Below are 18,571 nucleotides of genomic sequence, written 5' to 3' on the forward strand. Positions count from 1 at the left end.
TGATAGTGGGTAGGAATTTGGTATCAAGGACCACAAGAAGGGAATACAGCTGCAACTGGGAAGAATGCACACACCAAAGTTGGGCCACAGTAAAAGGAAAATGCAAATTACATCTATGTTCATAGGCTCTGAAGAAAAACGTCAAGTTCACAGGCTGGGTTCTATGCTAAAATTCATGTTATAGGGATGGTAACAACATACTAATCCCAAAATAGTAAGGAATGTTGGAAACAGGGTCAGACTGGCAAAAATTGCAGCATATAGTGAACAGGAAAAGTGGTTGGGAGAGGGGTGTGAGGAGAGAGGGCAGAATATAGGGCAATGCCCCCTTTGTAACGTAGCCTACTATTTAGCTACTGGAGAATAACCGAAATTCACATTTGGTTGGCTAGAACAGCTGGTGTAACTAGTAACATTGCTGCTATAAAGAAGTTAGTTAGGTGCATTACAACAGTTAGGATTTTTTACTCTCAACATTGCTTCCAGGCCTAACATCTGAAAGTCAAATTATATGGCAAATTAATACAGCCCAAACCTCTTGAGAATTTTATGTGAACAAGTCATTATGGAAAACATTTCAAGTATATTCATTGTTAATCAACAAATACCTATTGTGAGACAATTTTTTGTACAATAAGCATACAGTACATCAAAAATTGTCTTAAATCTGCAAGGAATACAATATGAAACTTTTATATATATGACATACACTGAGGCAACAAAAGTCATGGGATACTTCCTAATATCATATCAGACCAACATTTGGCCCAGCATGGTTCAGCAACTCGACATAGCATGGACTCCGAGGTATTGAATAGAACTGATGAAAGGAGGAATCATAAAAATGCAGTAAATGCAGCACGCAAAAAGCAATACAGACATCTCAAAAATGAGATCGACAGGAAGTGCAAAATGGCTAAGCAGGGATGGCTAGAGGACAAATGTAAGGATGTAGAGGCTTATCTCACTAGGGGTAAGATAGATACTGCCTACAGGAAAATAAAAGAGACCTTTGGAGAAAAGAGAACCACATGTATGAACATCAAGAGCTCATGTGGAAAACCAGTATCAAGCAAAGAAGGGAAAGCACATAGGTGGAAGGAGTATATATAGGGTCTATACAAGGGTGATGTACTTGAGAGCAATGTTCTGGAGTTGGAAGAGGACACAGATGAAGATGAAATGGGAGATATGATACTGCGTGAAGAGTTTCATAGATCATTGAAAGACCTAAGCCAAAACAAGGGCCTGGGAGTAGACAACATTTCGTTAGAACTACTGACAGCTTGGGAGAGGCAGCCATGAAAGAACTCTACCATATGATGAGCTAGATGTATGAGGCAGGTGAAATACCCTCAGACTTCAAGAAGAATATAAGAAAGCAGTTGTTGACAGATGTGAAAATTACTGATCTTTCAGTTTGATGAGTCACACCTGCAAAATAGTAACACAAATTCTTTACAGATGGAAAACTGGTAGAAGCCGACCTCGGGGAAAATCAGTTTGGATGGAAATGTTGAAACACGTGAGGCAATACTGACCCTATGACTTATCTTAGAGAATAGATTACGGAAAGGCAAGCCTACATTTCTAGCATTTGTAGACTTAGAGAAAGCTTTCAACAATGTTGATTGGAATACTCTCTTTCATATTCTGAAGGTGGCAGGGGTAAAATACAGGGAGCAAAAGGCTATTTACAATTTTTACAGAAACCAGATGGCTGTTATAGGAGTCGAGGGGCATGAAAGGAAAGCAATGGTCTGCAAGGGAGTGAGTCAGGGTTGTAGCCTATCCCCGATGTTATTCAATCTGTATATTGAACAAGCAGTAGAGGAAACAAAAGAGAAATTCGAAGAAGGAATCAAAACCCATGGAGAAGAAATAAAAACTGGAAGGGATTTTTTGACGAAATTCTAATTCTGTCAGAGACAACAAAGGACCTGGAAGAGCAGTTGACCGGAATGGACAGTGTCTTGAAAGGAGGATATAAGATGAACATCAACAAAAGCAAAACGAGGATAATGGAATGTAGTCAAATTAAATCAAGTGATGCTGAGGGAATTAGGTTAGGAAATGGGACACTTAAAGTAGTAAAGGAGTTTTGCTATTTGGGGAGCAAAATAACTGATGATGGTCAAAGTAGAGAGGATATAAAATGTAGACTGGCAATGGCAAGGAAAGCATTTCTGAAGAAGAAGAGAACTTTATTAACATCGAGTATAGATTTCTTAAGTGTCAGGAAGTCTTTTCTGAAAATATTTGTACCTAGTGTAGCCATGTATGGAAGTGAAACATGGACGATAAATAGTTTAGACAAGAAGAGAATAGAGGCTTTTGAAATGTGGTGCTACAGAAGAATGCTGAAGATTAGGTGGGTATATCACATAGCTAATGAGGAGGTACTGAATATAATTGGGGAGGAGAGAGATTTGTGGCACAACTTGACTAGAAGAAGGGGTTAGTTGGTAGGACATGTTCTGTGGCATCAAGAGATCACCAATTTAGTTTTGGAGGGCAGTGTGGAGGGTAAAAATCATAGCGGGAGACCAAGAGATGAATACACTAAGCAGATTCAGAAGGATGTAGGTTGCAGTAGGTACGTGGAGATGAAGAAGCTTGCACAGGATAGAGTAGAATGGAGAGCTGCAACAAATCCGTCTCTGGACTGAAGGCCACACCACCAACAAAAAGCCAATGTATTCGTGTATGTCTAACAGTATAGCTTATGATCTTAACAAATCAATATCATTCTGGTACTTTCAGCATAGCTGATTTAATAGTCAAGATTCACCCAGTAAAGATCACAGAAAATCTATATCTAATGTAACCAACCACAAATAGGAATTGGCTTTGATTGTTCAGCTGAAATCATTATCTTAAATAAATTAATTACAACTGCACTCTTTAAGTATGACGATATTAGCTCATGGGCAATGGGAGTGGGGTGGGGCAGCTTGTTAGTATAAACACACTGCGTTATTTACGTATTTTTATGCAATTTTATCCTCCACCATGGATCCTTGCTCCTTCCACATGCACCAATACAGAAAAGTTTCCTTATACTTAGCCACAACCCAGACTCATATACTGTTCCTGCATTGCCCTTTGCTCATGGAACCCCCTCCCTCCTCCCCCCCCCCCCTCAAAAAAAAAGAAGCATCTTTACCACCAAATTATCCAACCTTGCAGCCCCTCCTTCCACAATGATCGCTATCTGTTCAGATTCCACCAGTGCTTAACCCTCACCAATAAAGTCCTACAAATTCATGTCAACCATGCCCAAACCTTCATACAGTACTCCCTCTCCATCTGTAAAATTCTCCTAAAGTGCAATCCCAAATTCTGGGATCCCATCTCACACTTAGAAACTCTTGCCCTCCAGGAACTAGAGCAGCATGCCCAATGGCACCTCAAAAACTCTCCAACCTGTTCACTTCCCACTCCCACCTTGGACTACCACTATCCACCACCTCTACAACAGCCTCCACACCTTCCTTCAACACTCACAGCTGACAAACACTGCCTCACAAACCTACTAAATTTACCCCACCCTCACCACCATAACGAATTCAGAACCTAAGCACATCTGAAACACAGTTATGAACCTTTCCTCCAAAAGCCTTGACCCTACAGAAGTATCAATCCTTTTCAAAGGCCTTACCTTTAGCCCAACTCCCAAATTCAACCATGCAGGACTTATTAAGGAACTTCTCTCTTTCTCCCAGTCCCTAAAGTGCAAATACATTTTTGCCACTAAACCTACCAATCAGACAATCCTGTTGTAGGAACATCTGCAACTGAGTATTATATAAGAGGTTGAAAATACCGCTACAGTTGTAAGGTTCTTGCATTTAGAACAAGGCCGGTTTCAGGCTTTTAGGCATCCATCTTCAAGTGTTGTAACTTGGTGCTGTGAGCCTGAGTGCCGCATGGTGGACGAGTACAAGACATGGTGTGTTACCAGCTAGTGCAGAGCACATATCAAGCAGGATCTCCGTCTCTCCTCAAATCCTCAGGCCCATCCCAGAAATTCTGGCCAGAGCCTATTTCTCTGCTCACGCCAACCACTCCCCACACTGCTACCTTCTACATGCTTACTTCAGCACATAAACCCAACCACAAAGGCCACTTACTCTTCTCCAACTGAGAGAATCTCTGCTCTCATAGACCAACATCTTCAGCCAATCAGCCAAAACCTAACCTACTATATAGAAGATACCAACCATTTCCTCCTCCGACAGTGCCTGTTCCTATTCCTTTAGCTCACAGTGCCCTGCTCGTCACTACTGATGCCACCTCCCTTTGCACTAACATCCCTAACGCTCTTGTCCTAGCCACTACTGAACATTTCCCAAAGCCCTAGGGATTCAAAACTTACAGCCTCCTTCCTGGTCACCATAACTAACTACATACTCAGCCACCATTACTTCTCCCTTGAAGGCATCACCTACCAACAAATTCAGGATACAGCAATGGGTATCCACATGTCACCATCCTATACCAACCTATTCAAAGGCAAACTAGAGGAGTCCTTCCTAACCACCCACAATCACAAACCCCTCACCTGGTTCAGATTCATTGATGACATCTTTGTGATCTGGATTGTGAGTGAGGGCATCCTATCCACACTCCTTCAAAATCTCAACACCTTTTCCCCTGCTCGCTTCACCCGGTCCTCCTCAACCTATCAAGCCACCTTACTTGATGCTGATCTCAAACTCAAAGATGGCTACATAAATACCTCTGTCCACATCAAACCTACTAACCACTAGCAAGACCTCCACTTCAACAGCTGCCACCCATTCCATACCAAGAAGCCCTTCCATACAGCCTAGCCAACCATCGTCATTGCATCTGTAATGATGCGCAGTCCCTCTCAAAATATACCAAGAGTCTCACTGAGGTCTTCACAGACCATAATTACCCTCTTAACATTGTGCAGAAACAGATACCCTGTCCCAAATCTCTCCAGTCACCCACCACCTCCCAAAGTACCACCTTCTGGTCACAGAAGAGCATCTCCCTCATGACTGAGTACCACCCTGGGCTAGAGCAACTGAAACATATTCTCCGCCAGGATTTCGACTACCTCTCGTTGTGCTCTGAAATGAGGAATATTCCACCTACTGTCCTCCCCACACCTCCACACATTCTACATAATATCCTCGACCATCCCTATACAACCCCTCCTCCTAACCTCTTGACTCATGACTCATAGCCCTGTAATAGAACTATGCAAGACCTGTCCCATACATCCTCCCACCACCATCTACTCCAGTCCAGACACAAGCATCACCTATCCCATCACAGGCAGGGCTACCTGTGAAACCAGTCATGTGAGCTACGAGCTAAGATGCAACTACTATGCTTTGTTCTACATGGGCATGACAACCAACAAGCTGTCTGTCCACATGAATGGCCACCAACAAACTGTGGCTGAGGAACAGTTAGAACACCCAGTTGCTGAGCACAATGTCCAAACAATGTTCTTCCTTTTAATAACTGCTTCACAGCCTGTGGCTTCTGCATCCTTCCCACCAACATTAGCTTTTTTGAACTGCGCAGGTGGGAACTCTCTCTGCAATATATCCATGTTCCTGTAACCCTACTGGCCACAATCTTCATTAGTCATTGTCCTGCATCCCCATATCCCCTTCCCTGTTCTGACTCCACAGCCTTCTATTTCACAAGCACACCCACAGTCTTTTTACTTCCCTACTTTTCCGTTGCCCTACCACCACCCACTCTGCCATCTAAACTCCCAACAGCACCCAGCTGCCATACACTCTCTCCACCTTGTCCTTGTGTGCTCCCATGAACAGCACTTTACCATCCCTCACCTATACCCTGCTCTCCCTCCCATACTCCACCTCAACCTCCTCCTTACTCTCACCAACCAGATTACTTCTCCAATCACTTGCAGTTGTTCACAGTCTGGCCCGACAAAGGTAGTGTGTGTGTGTGTGTGAGAGAGAGAGAGAGAGAGAGAGAGAGAGAAAGCTGTGTTTGCAACAGTGTGTGTGTTGTCTATTTCGGAAGTAGGTCCTCTGGCCGAAAGCTTACATGTTTAGTAGTCTTTTTGTTGTGCCTGTCTGCAACTCATCATCTCCACTATATGATGAGTAGCAATCTATCCTTTTCAGAATACTGTCATAACATGAAGTCTGCAATTTTTTAACACCAAGATGCAGATTTGGTGGTCTATACGAAATGTTGCAAAAATTGGTATTTTTCCCTGTTCCCATGTAAAAATGTTATAAATCTGAATGCGGCAGTTTACTAATCCTGGTAATCGATAGTTACAGAATGCTGAAATTGGATTTTGACTCTCTTTCTCAACACTGAGAAATGGTATAATCTTAAAATGATAGTTGATTTCCTGCATAGTCATCGGTATGACATTTCTTAACATTTTTGCATAACTACCATACAAAAAATGATGAGCTTTTGAGAGCTCTCTAATGTAAGCCATCAATTAAAATATATATTCTGTGGTACGAAAGCATACATACGAAAAATACCAACTTTACATTGTGTAAACATGTAAATCAACATGGCGTCTGACCAACTTTCACCTTAACATAGGCCCTGGTCTATGCAACTGATCAAATTGTAACCACCAACATCATTCATAAAAGAGTAAAAACAGTATTGAATAAATATTGAAAGAAATATTTTCAGTATTACTGGTAGAAAAACGTTTGTGTGATGTCACACGTCCTGTACTCTGAGTGGCTTACAGAAGCTAACAGAATGGGCACCATGCTTATTTAAATGTTTATGAAGCTTAAGTGCAAAATTGGTGATTTTTGTATTTATACTTGATTCCTAAAAAAGCATACAGTTTCATTGATATAGCACACTAATGAACACTCTAAACCACATCATTTTTGGTACTATTTGTTGTGACAAATTACTGGGAAATCTGACATCACTGGATAAAACCGTTACCTGTATTTCAAGTTAAAAGTGAAGATTGCTTCAATAGTATAGAAAATTAGATTTTTTTTGCTAAACTGACAAGAATTTGAGTAATATGATAGGCCACATTCTTCAGGCAGTGTTGAAGAAAACACTGAAACACAATGGATTGCACCTTCAAAATTAGACTAATACCTATTATGCATGTCTTAAGTCTGTGTTCACAGCTCAAGGTTCACATTTCAACCACTGAGTGATACTGATCTCCAATAATGACACAAGGTCAATGAATATGTTGTGTGTGTGCCTACAATGGTATGTCTCAATTGTGTACAATATTCTGAAAGGATGTGTGAATCCCTTCATAATTTATTGGAGAAGGAACACTCCATGCAGCAGTATATATGTATATTGTCAAATGGCTGGTGTTGTAGTGGAGCTAGTTTGTCTTCCATGTTCAAATTTCGACTCCCAGTAATTGTTTTCACACTATATTGAAGTGCTGTTGGATAGGCAGCATAATGTTCCAGAAGAGAACTTTTAAGTTATGACAATAATGCCTGTTGTAAAACTTACAACAATATATGCTTGCAATGTTATTTGCACATTTAATGGTTTCAATACAAATGATTTCATATTCCAATCCTGTAAATATAGGTTTTTTTTAAACCCATCAGTTTCAATTAGCATTATTATCCTGCATTTGCACTAGTATGGACTGGCCGCGAGAAGCAAGTGTTTGATGAGTCAAAGGTGCCATTTTGAAATAAGCTGACAACTTAAGTGGACAACATCTCTTTTGGTACTTGGATGACAATGGTTTTTTCTCTCTCTCTCTCTCTCTCTCTCTCTCTCTCTTCAAAGACATTGCAGGATCATCTAAACTGCCTCACAACAGTGTTGAAGTCATTGTCAGACGTAGAAGTAGCTTCAGGTGTGCCCCAGGGAAGTGTGTGAGGGCCCTCGCTGTTCATGTTGTATATTTGATCTTGCAGACAATATCGGTAGTAACTGCAGACTTTTTGCAGATGATGCAGTTATTTATAATGAAGTACTGTCTGAAAGAAGCTGAAAAATTTTCCAGTCAGTTCTTGATAACATTTAAAAGTAGTACAAAGACTGGCAACTTGCTTTAAATGTTCAGAAATGTAAAAACTGTGCACCTCACAAAAAAAAGAAAAAACACATAGTATCCTATGACTATAATATCAATGAGTCACTGTGGGAATCAGCCAACTGATACAAAGACCTGGGTTTAACACTTTGAAGGGATATGAAATTGTATGATCAAATGCTCAGTCATGGGTAAAGCAGGTGGTAGACTTCTGTTTATTGGTAGAATACTGGAGAAGTGCAATCAGTCTACAAAGGAAATTGTTTAAAAATCGCTATATGACCACTTCTAGAATATTGCTCACATGTATGGGACCCGTACAAAATAGGATTGACAGACGACACTGAATGTATACAGAGAAGAACAGCACAAATTGTCACAGATTGTCACAGATTTGTTTGGCCCAAGAGAAACTGTCACAAATGTTGAAAGAACTGAACTGGCAAACTCTTGAAGATAGGCAGAAACTATCCCGAGAGATCATCAAATGGGGTACTCTTTGCTTCAAAAGCATTTCTTCTACAAGGACCCTTACAGTTTATGGAACTCTGGCAGTTTTCACAGTTTGGTGACAGCATAATGAATGAGGTAGTCAGTGCAGACTATTATACGTCAGTTCTCATTTGTCAACTTTGGGAACCTCATACCAATCCTGTGAAATGGCACTATTGCCGACTGAACTGATATCAAATACTTTAGAGGTAATTTCAGCACATGCTTCTGTTGCTGTTATTCCTTAAAGTGCCTCACATGTTGCCTGGTGGATCGGTAGAGACCTGGTAAGTGAGACCCGTGTCAGGTTCTCTCTTACAGTCTTCACGCATTCCAGGTAACCGGTGTTGGAGAATTGTGGAAATACGTCACTATAGATGGCCTTAGTTGAGCTGGGATGACGAGCAACTCATTTGTGCCCCACTGCATCATAGTTTCTCTTATACAATGTTATATTTAGTAATTGGATTTCTCCTTTGGGTGATTCCTTCACATTCAAGTCTTCTACAGTTTTCAGCAGTGCTAGATCTTCACACTGTTCATCAGCAGTGTTATGTAATGCTGCAATGACTGAAATGTCATCCATACTGATGTGTTCCATCAAAGAATTTTGTGAAAAGTGGTATCCTTGTATTTGCATTTGCATTTGCTTTTGTTTACCACTCTGATGACATACTTCTGATGTCTCGGTGTCCATCTCATCAGTCAACTTGATAGATTCTTCAGACCAATCATTTAGCATAGAGAATGGCTGTCCACCACAACGGTGAATGGTTGCCAAATAATCAAGGTCAGAGCTTCTTGATGGCCCAAACAACTGAAAGGCACTCTTTCTCATTTGCAGAGTAGTTCACCTCTGACTTGGCGAGTACTTTGGAAAGACAAGGAAATGTCTTTCTCGCACCTCATTCCAGGCATATCTTTTCAGCAGTTCACGCAAAGAATGTGCCTTTCAACAGAAGTATGAGCACATTCAGAGAAAATTTCTCAATATCACAATATGCTGCAGAATCAAAAAATCTGTGACTGCTCTTATTTTCTCTGTATCATGATAGACTCCATTGCTGTTACCTTGTTGTACCAAGCTTTTTATTTCTTGAAGAGGCTTCCCCCCCCCCTTCAGGTACAGTCGTGTGATCTGAACAGACTTTTGCATCTACATTTACATCATCACATCCAACAATGGAAAATCCAGGTTGGAATGTAACAATATTATGAAAAGGAAAGTTGCTTCTCACCATATAGTGGAGATGCTGAGTCGCAGATAGGCACAACAAAAAGACTCTTCATAATTAAAGCTTTCGGCCATTAAGTGCACGGCAGAGGGTACATCCTATTGCACCAGTTATTAGGGTTTCTTTCTGTTCCATTCACGTATAAGGTGTGACAAGAATGATTGTTTGAATGCCTCTGTGAGTGCAGTAATTTTTCTAATCTTATCCTCACAATCCCTATGTGAGCACAACATAGGGGGTTATAGTATATTCCTATAGTCATTATTTAAAGCCTGTTCTTGAAACACTGAATATGGAAAAGTTCAAGACTAGTATCGCAGATAATTTCTCATTGCAACTATACCCACAAGGTGAAGCTGCCTACCACCCACAGACGATAAATGCCTCACAGGACGATTTAGTTACATGCTTTGAGATATGCTCTTGATATATACTGATGTCGAACAAAGAGACTGGAGCACAATACGGGCAGTCACAGATTTCACGTACAACACAGTGAAGCGAGACACTACAGGCTTCGCACTGTTCTTTCTGCTCAACAGACATGAGGCTGAAACAACAATGGGTATGCTGTTTCTATTTCAACCAGATGATACTCAGGATGACTATGTGAAACACCTTGACACCAGCACCAAAGGAACAAGACAGATGGCTCACAAATAATACCTGACCATCCAGGAGAAGGACTGATAGCAGAATAATCCCAAGCACAGGCCATTGACGTACAGCCCCGGAGACTTGGTATGGATTTCTACACCTGTGCAGAAAATTTAATTACTGAAAAATTTACTAAAACTCTACTTCAAACCATACTGTGTCCTTCATCAGTTGATGGACGTCAACAACTGGGGGGGGGGGGGGGGGGGCCTTCAGTCAAGGATACTGAAGATCTACTTGACGATCATGAAGTTTCAACAGGAGGGGCTACCTTTGACGCTCATCATAGTGAAACAGCAGTGACAACACAACCTGAATACAAGGATCCTTCAGTGCAGTCATACAGACGACCAATTAAAAGATCTATATCTAGAATGTTGTAGTCACTCTCCTATAAGTTCAAATCTAATAAGCAGCAATTTTTTTTTTCTTTAGTATTTATAATTTCCAGAAGGGGCTCAAAATTTATTATCTTTTAATGTTTACATATTCTGGTATATTCTATGTTTGCGTAAACAGCAACCTGTTCATTCAAGAGACTACACTGTCTTGTCTGTATATTGGTGTTTGTAATAAATGTGTTTTCAGTACTAAGTGTTGTACTCCCTGGATGACCCTGCTTTTGGATCTGGACTTGACAGCAGTTACAAATGATAATGTTGCACCTTCCATCACTGCTAAAGGTTTTAATATTCCAATAATTTGGTACTCATTTCCTAGGTTTTCTCACTATTTTCGAAGTCTAGTACTCTTACACTTCTTTCCATTCCATTATCACAGCTGGTGAAATATATTTTTCACCTGTAATAAAGAATTAGCTGAATACATTTCATACCAGCTGCTGCCTAAAACACACACACACACACACACACACACACACACACACACACACACCAATTAGCCTATTCTTCCACCAAACTTGTTAAAAGGAGGAGAAGATCCATTACCCTCCTCATTACAATTCCTTTATGTAAAACCATCTGTTACAATTCCATAGCAAGCCAATACCCCAAACCTCTAGCAGCTCCCACATTTCTCAAGGTCACAAAATAAACTGCAGCTGCTATGTTGGCACTTCACAACAAATGTACACACCATTTTTCTATTTGATCTTGTAAACAATTATAAACCAATGAATAGTTAGGTGCTAAAAGATAGTCCCTTCCTTCATAGCAAATCAGGGGAGGAAGGAAGAAAGATTACATTTTAACAACCTGCTAATGGCGAGTTCACTAGACAAAGAGCACATACTAGGATGTGAAGAAAATAGTCTGTGCCCTTTTCAATTGTATCACCTCGATTTTTGCCTTAATCTAATTCTGAACATCTAGACAGAGAAACGAAGGTAATCTGGACAGAGATTTGAGTCGCACTCACCCCGAATGTGTGTCCAGTGTCCTGGTCAGCATTCAGTAAAGCAGGGATTTCCAAACAAATACAGCATCTATCTGACAAACAATTACAAGGAAGCAGATGCATCGACAAGCAGGATGGACTTTCCAGACTGCCTCTTTGATTTTTTTTCATACTTGAAGATCAGTGCATGTATATCATTTCCTACTGTAGTACAATGCAATTTTCGAAATCACACAAAAAAGTTAATGCAGAACTTTAATGAGCTCTTCTAAGTATAAGAAATTTCAATTCAGTTGACATAACTACTTGTTGTTCGGCACATAGTGTGCACATAATCAACCATGACACAGTCAAGACTGAAGGAAAGATGAGATTTGAAAACCTGAGAGCTCAAAGGCAGAAGAGAAGACAGAGATTACTATTTAAACAACAAACAATAAATGCAGGATGGAATGTAACAATATTATGAGACAGAAAGTTGCCACTCACCATATAGCGAAGACACTGAGTCACAGATAGGCACAACAAAAAGATTGTCACACTTAAAGCTTTCGACCAAAGGCCTTTGTCAACAAAACACAAACACACACACACACACACAACTGCAGTCTCAGGCAACTGAAACCACACTGCAAGCAGCAGCAGCAGTGCATGATGGGAGTGGCGACTAGGTGGGGGAAAGGAGGAGGCTGGGGCTGGGAAGGGGAGGGATACTATGGTGGGGGTGGCAGACATTGAAGTGCTGCAGGTTGGACGGTACGCAGGGGAGAGGTGGGAGCGGGGGGAGGAGGGGGGGATAGTGGAAAAAGAGAGAAATAGAGAGAACCACTCCCCGCACTCCTACCTTCTTCGAAGGTCAGCTACACACCTCTGTCCACATTAAACCTACCAACAAACATCAGTACTTTTATTTTGTCAGTTGCCATCCTTTCTATGTCAAACATTCGCTCTCATACAGCCTTCGCATTTGAGGCAAATGAATTTGTTCAGACATTTTATAGCAATACACCACCATTCTCACTGCACGTAATAAACCCACCAGCCTAGTTCAAAAACTGATTTCCATGGCCGTCGCAACCAACCTGGTACTGTTGATCCATCCAAAAAACAACTTTGGAGCACACCACTGGTGACTCAATATTAACTTGGTCTGGAATGTATTAATCAGCTATTTCAACAAGGCTGTGACTTCTAAAATTATGCCCTGAAATGAGACCCATTCTATCTGAAATTTTGCCCACCACACCTAGAATAGCTTTTCGTCATCCTCCCAGTCTCTGCAATATTCTTGTCAGACCCTATTCTCCTTCTGCACCCATCTCCCTACAACATGGCTCCTGCTCCTGTGACTGCCCCTGCTGCAAGACTTGCCCTATACACCCTTCTACCAACACCTATAGCAGCCTTGTAACTGGCTGCATGCAGAGCATGCTCTACAATGTGACATTTGTGATCTCAGTGCTTGTTTCACCACACGTGCCATGTGGATTCTTCCCCCAGACACCAGTTTCTCAGAACTCTGCAGGTGGGAACTAGGGCTACAGCATGTCCTTGGTTCTAGTCCTTGGTTTTAGTCACCCACGTGGCCTTAATTTACACTCCTGGAAATTGAAATAAGAACATCGTGAATTCATTGTCCCAGGAAGGGGAAACTTTATTGACCCATTCCTGGGGTCAGATACATCACATGATCACACTGACAGAACCACAGGCACATAGACACAGGCAACAGAGCATGCACAATGTCGGCACTAGTACAGTGTATATCCACCTTTCGCAGCAATGCAGGCTGCTATTCTCCCATGGAGACGATCGTAGAGATGCTGGATGTAGTCCTGTGGAACGGCTTGCCATGCCATTTCCACCTGGCGCCTCAGTTCGACCAGCGTTCGTGCTGGACGTGCAGACCGCATGAGACGACGCTTCATCCAGTAACAAACATGCTCGATGGGGGACAGATCCGGAGATCTTGCTGGCCAGGGTAGTTGATTTACACCTTCTAGAGCACGTTGGGTGGCACGGGATACATGCGGACGTGCATTGTCCTGTTGGAACAGCAAGTTCCCTCGCCGGTCTAGGAATGGTAGAACGATGGGTTCGATGACGGTTTGGATGTACCGTGCACTATTCAGTGTCCCCTTGACGATCACCAGAGGTGTACGGCCAGTGTAGGGGATCGCTCCCCACACCATGATGCCGGGTGTTGGTCCTGTGTGCCTCGGTCGTATGCAGTCCTGATTGTGGCGCTCACCTGCACGGTGCCAAACACGCATACGACCATCATTGGCACCAAGGCAGAAGCGACTCTCATCGCTGAAGACGACACGTCTCCATTCGTCCCTCCATTCATGCCTGTTGCGACACCACTGGAGGCGGGCTGCACGATGTTGGGGCGTGAGCGGAAGACGGCCTAACGGTGTGCGGGACCGTAGCCCAGCTTCATGGAGACGGTTACGAATGGTCCTCGCCGATACCCCAGGAGCAACAGTGTCCCTAATTTGCTGGGAAGTGGCGGTGCGGTCCCCTACGGCACTGTGTAGGATCCTACGGTCTTGGCGTGCATCCGTGCGTCGCTGCGGTCCGGTCCCAGGTCGACGGGCACGTGCACCTTCCGCCGACCACTGGCGACAACATCGATGTACTGTGGAGACCTCACGCCCAACGTGTTGAGCAATTCGGCGGTACGTCCACCCGGCCTCCCGCATGCCGACTATACGCCCTCGCTCAAAGTCCGTCAACTGCACATACGGTTCACGTCCATGCTGTTGCGACATGCTACCAGTGTTAAAGACTGCGATGGAGCTCCGTATGCCACGGCAAACTGGCTGACACTGACGGCGGCGGTGCACAAATGCTGCGCAGCTAGTGCCATTCGACGGCCAAGACCACGGTTCCTGGTGTGTCCGCTGTGCCGTGCGTGTGATCATTGCTTGTACAGCCCTCTCGCAGTGTCCGGAGCAAGTATGGTGGGTCTGACACACCGGTGTCAATGTGTTCTTTTTTCCATTTCCAGGAGTGTACATTAATATCTCCTTTCTAATCATTTCTTCACAGTAATTACTCTTTCCTTCACCCCATTTTAGTTTTCTGCATCTTTCATTGTCTTTCCCGTCTATTTTTCACTGGCCCCCTCCCATCTCTGTTACGTACAATGCACTTAGCTTTTCACTGTTATTAACCCATGCATGATGTTTCAGCAGTAATCTCTGTCTTGCATATTACCCCATCTTCCACCTTTAAGCTCTCAGTTTTTCAAATCTCATCCGATGCAGTCCCCAACAATCAGTCTTTCCTTCTAATCATGTGTGGTAAGTCTCCTCTGACCTGTGGTTCTGGGTGACTTTCCCAAAACCTACCCCTTTTTCCTAAACCTCTCCAGTCCTTTTCCTTCATCCATCTTCCTTCCCCTTCAACCCTTCTTTCTGAAGAAGGAGCCACTGGCTCTGAATGCTTGCCTAATTACAACCTTCATTTGTGTGTGTGTTCTGTCACATTTTGGTGAGTAGATTTTTTATGTACCCAATTAAATTTTTAAAATAATAGGCAACTCTGCAGATAAACTGGCCTCTACCCTCATGTCAGAATACAAAACAAAGTCTGTTAACAAATAAATTACTGAAAACTCTGTGACACCACCTTCCATGTTAGAGGGTGCTCTCCCAACAGCAGATGCCTTGAGTGATTGGACTATATCTTATCCGCAGAGGTATGAGGACTCCTTACTTGTCTCATGAGCAGGAAAAAATATGTCATGGCTAAAGAGTTGACTTTACCAGCCACAGCTTACTGATAAACACTTACACCCATGGTTCTTCATACCAACACATGACTCTGTAATTCAACAGAGATGTGACAGCATGTAGGAGGAGATATTTTGTACGTATTTTCTTGGAAGCTTTACTAGTTAATTAATTTCTCTGAATTTCCAAGTGCTCGAGTAATTTTTAGAATACCAAAATCTTCTACGGTCACCGACAGTGGAAAAGAGCAACATGCATTCTGGATTTGTTTATCTGCTGTGTTCATGCTTGTGACGGACACTCTAAAAGTCAGAGCAGATGAGGAATTCTGCAGCAGGAATACATCTTATCTTCTCCAGTGCTCTCCAGATCACATTTATTTGTATTCATATGGTAAACTAAACTTGCACAAACACTCAGGAAAAAGCCTGAGAGTGGTCAAGGAAGGCAACATGCTTCGACCCATATACAAACACTATCATATAATTCTTCACATTTCATAACATTTTGAGATAAAAACTTATCCATGAGTACTGATTCTCCAACAAATTTACAATAGTTTTGGGTCTCTTCAGCAACCAGAATGGCAGTCAGCTCCAGCCACAGGTTCTAATTGGTATTTGTCCCAAATTAAGCATCACATAACCTCACTCATCAGACATGATTTATGAACATTATCATGTTTGGAAAAGTAAAAATTTAAAAAAATTGTTCTCTTAGTAGTTGTATCTCTCTTGTAAGTTTTAAAATCTTTCCACAGGCATCATAGCTATTTTCAAGCACTTCACAGAATATGACTTGCACCTCGGTGTGCATAATGTTTGATCACCTCCACTTCATGTTTTCCATTGTGATGCTCTCAAAACACAACTTCCAACTAGCTGATACCTTATACAATCTGTGGTGGTGACCAGTTCTACTTTCTCCTTCAGTAAGGTTATAAAATATGTCATGCATACCTGCTACACATCATACATCATAAATACCAACAAAACTTCTTGAAATGCAATAAATCTTCATCACAGTGTTTACAGAAATTACTGTTGTGATGGTAGGCACTCACACCTATAGAAAGTTGAGCAACAAATGCACAGCCGCAATCCTCTGGAATACACCCATAATAGTTCAAACTCTTCACTAGTAGCTGCCTTCATCCATAAAAAGAAATAAATGTTCATTTCACTACATTCAGCATGTAGGATTACTAACCAGAAGAAACACAACTTAGCTTTCTTGAAGAAAGTAATCCTAGTGATGCAGAGCTCAACTTACACTGGAAGAAAGAAGTGAATAAAACATGGGGAAACTTATCATACAGATGAGCTCAAAAGTGCAATGGGACAAAAAAATTTTCAAGTTGACTTAAGACAACACATACTACAACAAAACTGCCACAGCAACATGGAAGTACATTGAAAATTAACATACAGTTGCTTGAAACACCAGACAGCATAGCAGATGGACGAAGAACCTGGAATTTTGAGAAAATAACATCTTTGCTACTGATTATCTTGACATATGACACAACAAAATGAAGTTAAGTCTGTTATTGATTTGCAATACGACTATTCAAGTAATCTTGCCAGCTTTTACTGGGGTGAAATGAATGTAAATGCTATAGAATCAGAGAACAGTATGTTTTGCTGCAAGCTACAAGTTATATCTTGGCATCACAATCAGGTCACTTTCTCTAATACTTGCACAAAATACAGTGTGACAGCGAGTCAGTTCAGCAGTTCTGAAAGCAGCTATGTCTGTTTACTGATGCACAAATATTGACAAAAATACATTTCAATGGTTTTCACATTTAAAACATTAGTTAACAATAAAAAATGATGTACAGAACCAGTCTAAAATCCATCTACTCAAAAGAATTTCCCAAATATTTCTTTAAAACTCAGTACCACTACTTGTTAACATACATATATCACACAAATGCCAACACAGTTAGCTTTCAAGAATGGCCAGTTGTTAAATTTATTATGTTACATGGCATGCAGAATTAGCACAATAATATTGGGCACTATTTAAAGCTAATCACGTAAGATATTCTGGAATTACCTGTAGTGGTGTACTGTGTGGATTATGCATATAAATAAGGGGTGAGTAAGTAGCATTTGCAGGAATTTTTACACCCACTAATGGCCTTAGCCTGTATGGACTGCTTATGCTAGCCCCCTTCACCTACAATGAAATAAAAGCATGTTATCACAGCAGGATTTAATACAAATTCCTAAATGTGATTTTCATATAACTAAGTTTTTCACCTGGTACTTAAAGCTGCCTTCTGATGTGTGAATAAATAAATTGCTTTCAATTTCTCCTTCTTCACGGCCTAAGAATACAACATTAAAGCTTGTGTTTCCCATTGGTGGGATAACCTGAAAACATAGACCAAAGTACATTGTGGGAAGCTTTTCTGCAAGGCTGTAAGTACTATTAGATGTTACATTTTTGTATAATCATTTAGAGCAAGGGGCATTAAGTAGTCAATAACCATATGCAAATATTATTTTCTACCAATATACCATAAGTAAGCAAGGTATACATAACAATAGATAATCAGGTTAAAATTGTGACTGAATATGGAGCAACACTAACGAAAGTAAGGATACAGTACCACACAATGTGCTTTTGAGAATAAAAAGAGGAAAGTGTAAGAAAGTGACAATGGAAACTTATTTGTTTCAAGACATAACAAGGTCAACAAATTTTGAAAAAACATACAAATTTACAATAAGCTAGCATGATTTCTGGACACAATTTGAAATATTATTTTAATTAAGTTCAAAAACAGTGAATATTACAACAGGATATAAAATCACTTACCTGGATAATCCATTAGTTTTCCCCAGTTTTTGGGTAAATCATGAACTTCCAAAAAAATTTCCATTGTTTAGTAAAAAACTTCCCCCTCTTATTTTTCTACACAAGTGCAATTTTTGTTATTTGTGGAAAAAGACTTAGTACAAAAATAACTCGTGCATTTTTTAAGAAATTATTATGCTTAGTAAGCTACAAGTAAAGATTACTGACAATCTGCATTTTGAAGTTAA

The 18,571-nt window shown here is 41.2% G+C and overlaps 1 protein-coding gene across 4 annotated transcripts in view; it reads right to left on the reverse strand.

The window, feature by feature from the left end:
- LOC126281645 (transmembrane protein 131) overlaps positions 1 to 18,571 on the reverse strand; it is a 353,143-nt gene that overhangs the window by 234,208 nt on the left and 100,364 nt on the right. For all 4 annotated transcript variants that reach the window (XM_049980780.1, XM_049980779.1, XM_049980778.1 and 1 more), the window contains exons 6-7: positions 17,783 to 17,896; positions 17,577 to 17,699 (exon numbers count right to left, since the gene is read on the reverse strand). In XM_049980780.1, the coding sequence (XP_049836737.1) occupies positions 17,577 to 17,699; positions 17,783 to 17,896 (237 nt within the window). The remainder of the gene's footprint in view (positions 1 to 17,576; positions 17,700 to 17,782; positions 17,897 to 18,571) is intronic.

This window comes from Schistocerca gregaria, chromosome 7 (assembly GCF_023897955.1).
Source record: "Schistocerca gregaria isolate iqSchGreg1 chromosome 7, iqSchGreg1.2, whole genome shotgun sequence".
NCBI lineage: Eukaryota > Metazoa > Arthropoda > Insecta > Orthoptera > Acrididae > Schistocerca > Schistocerca gregaria.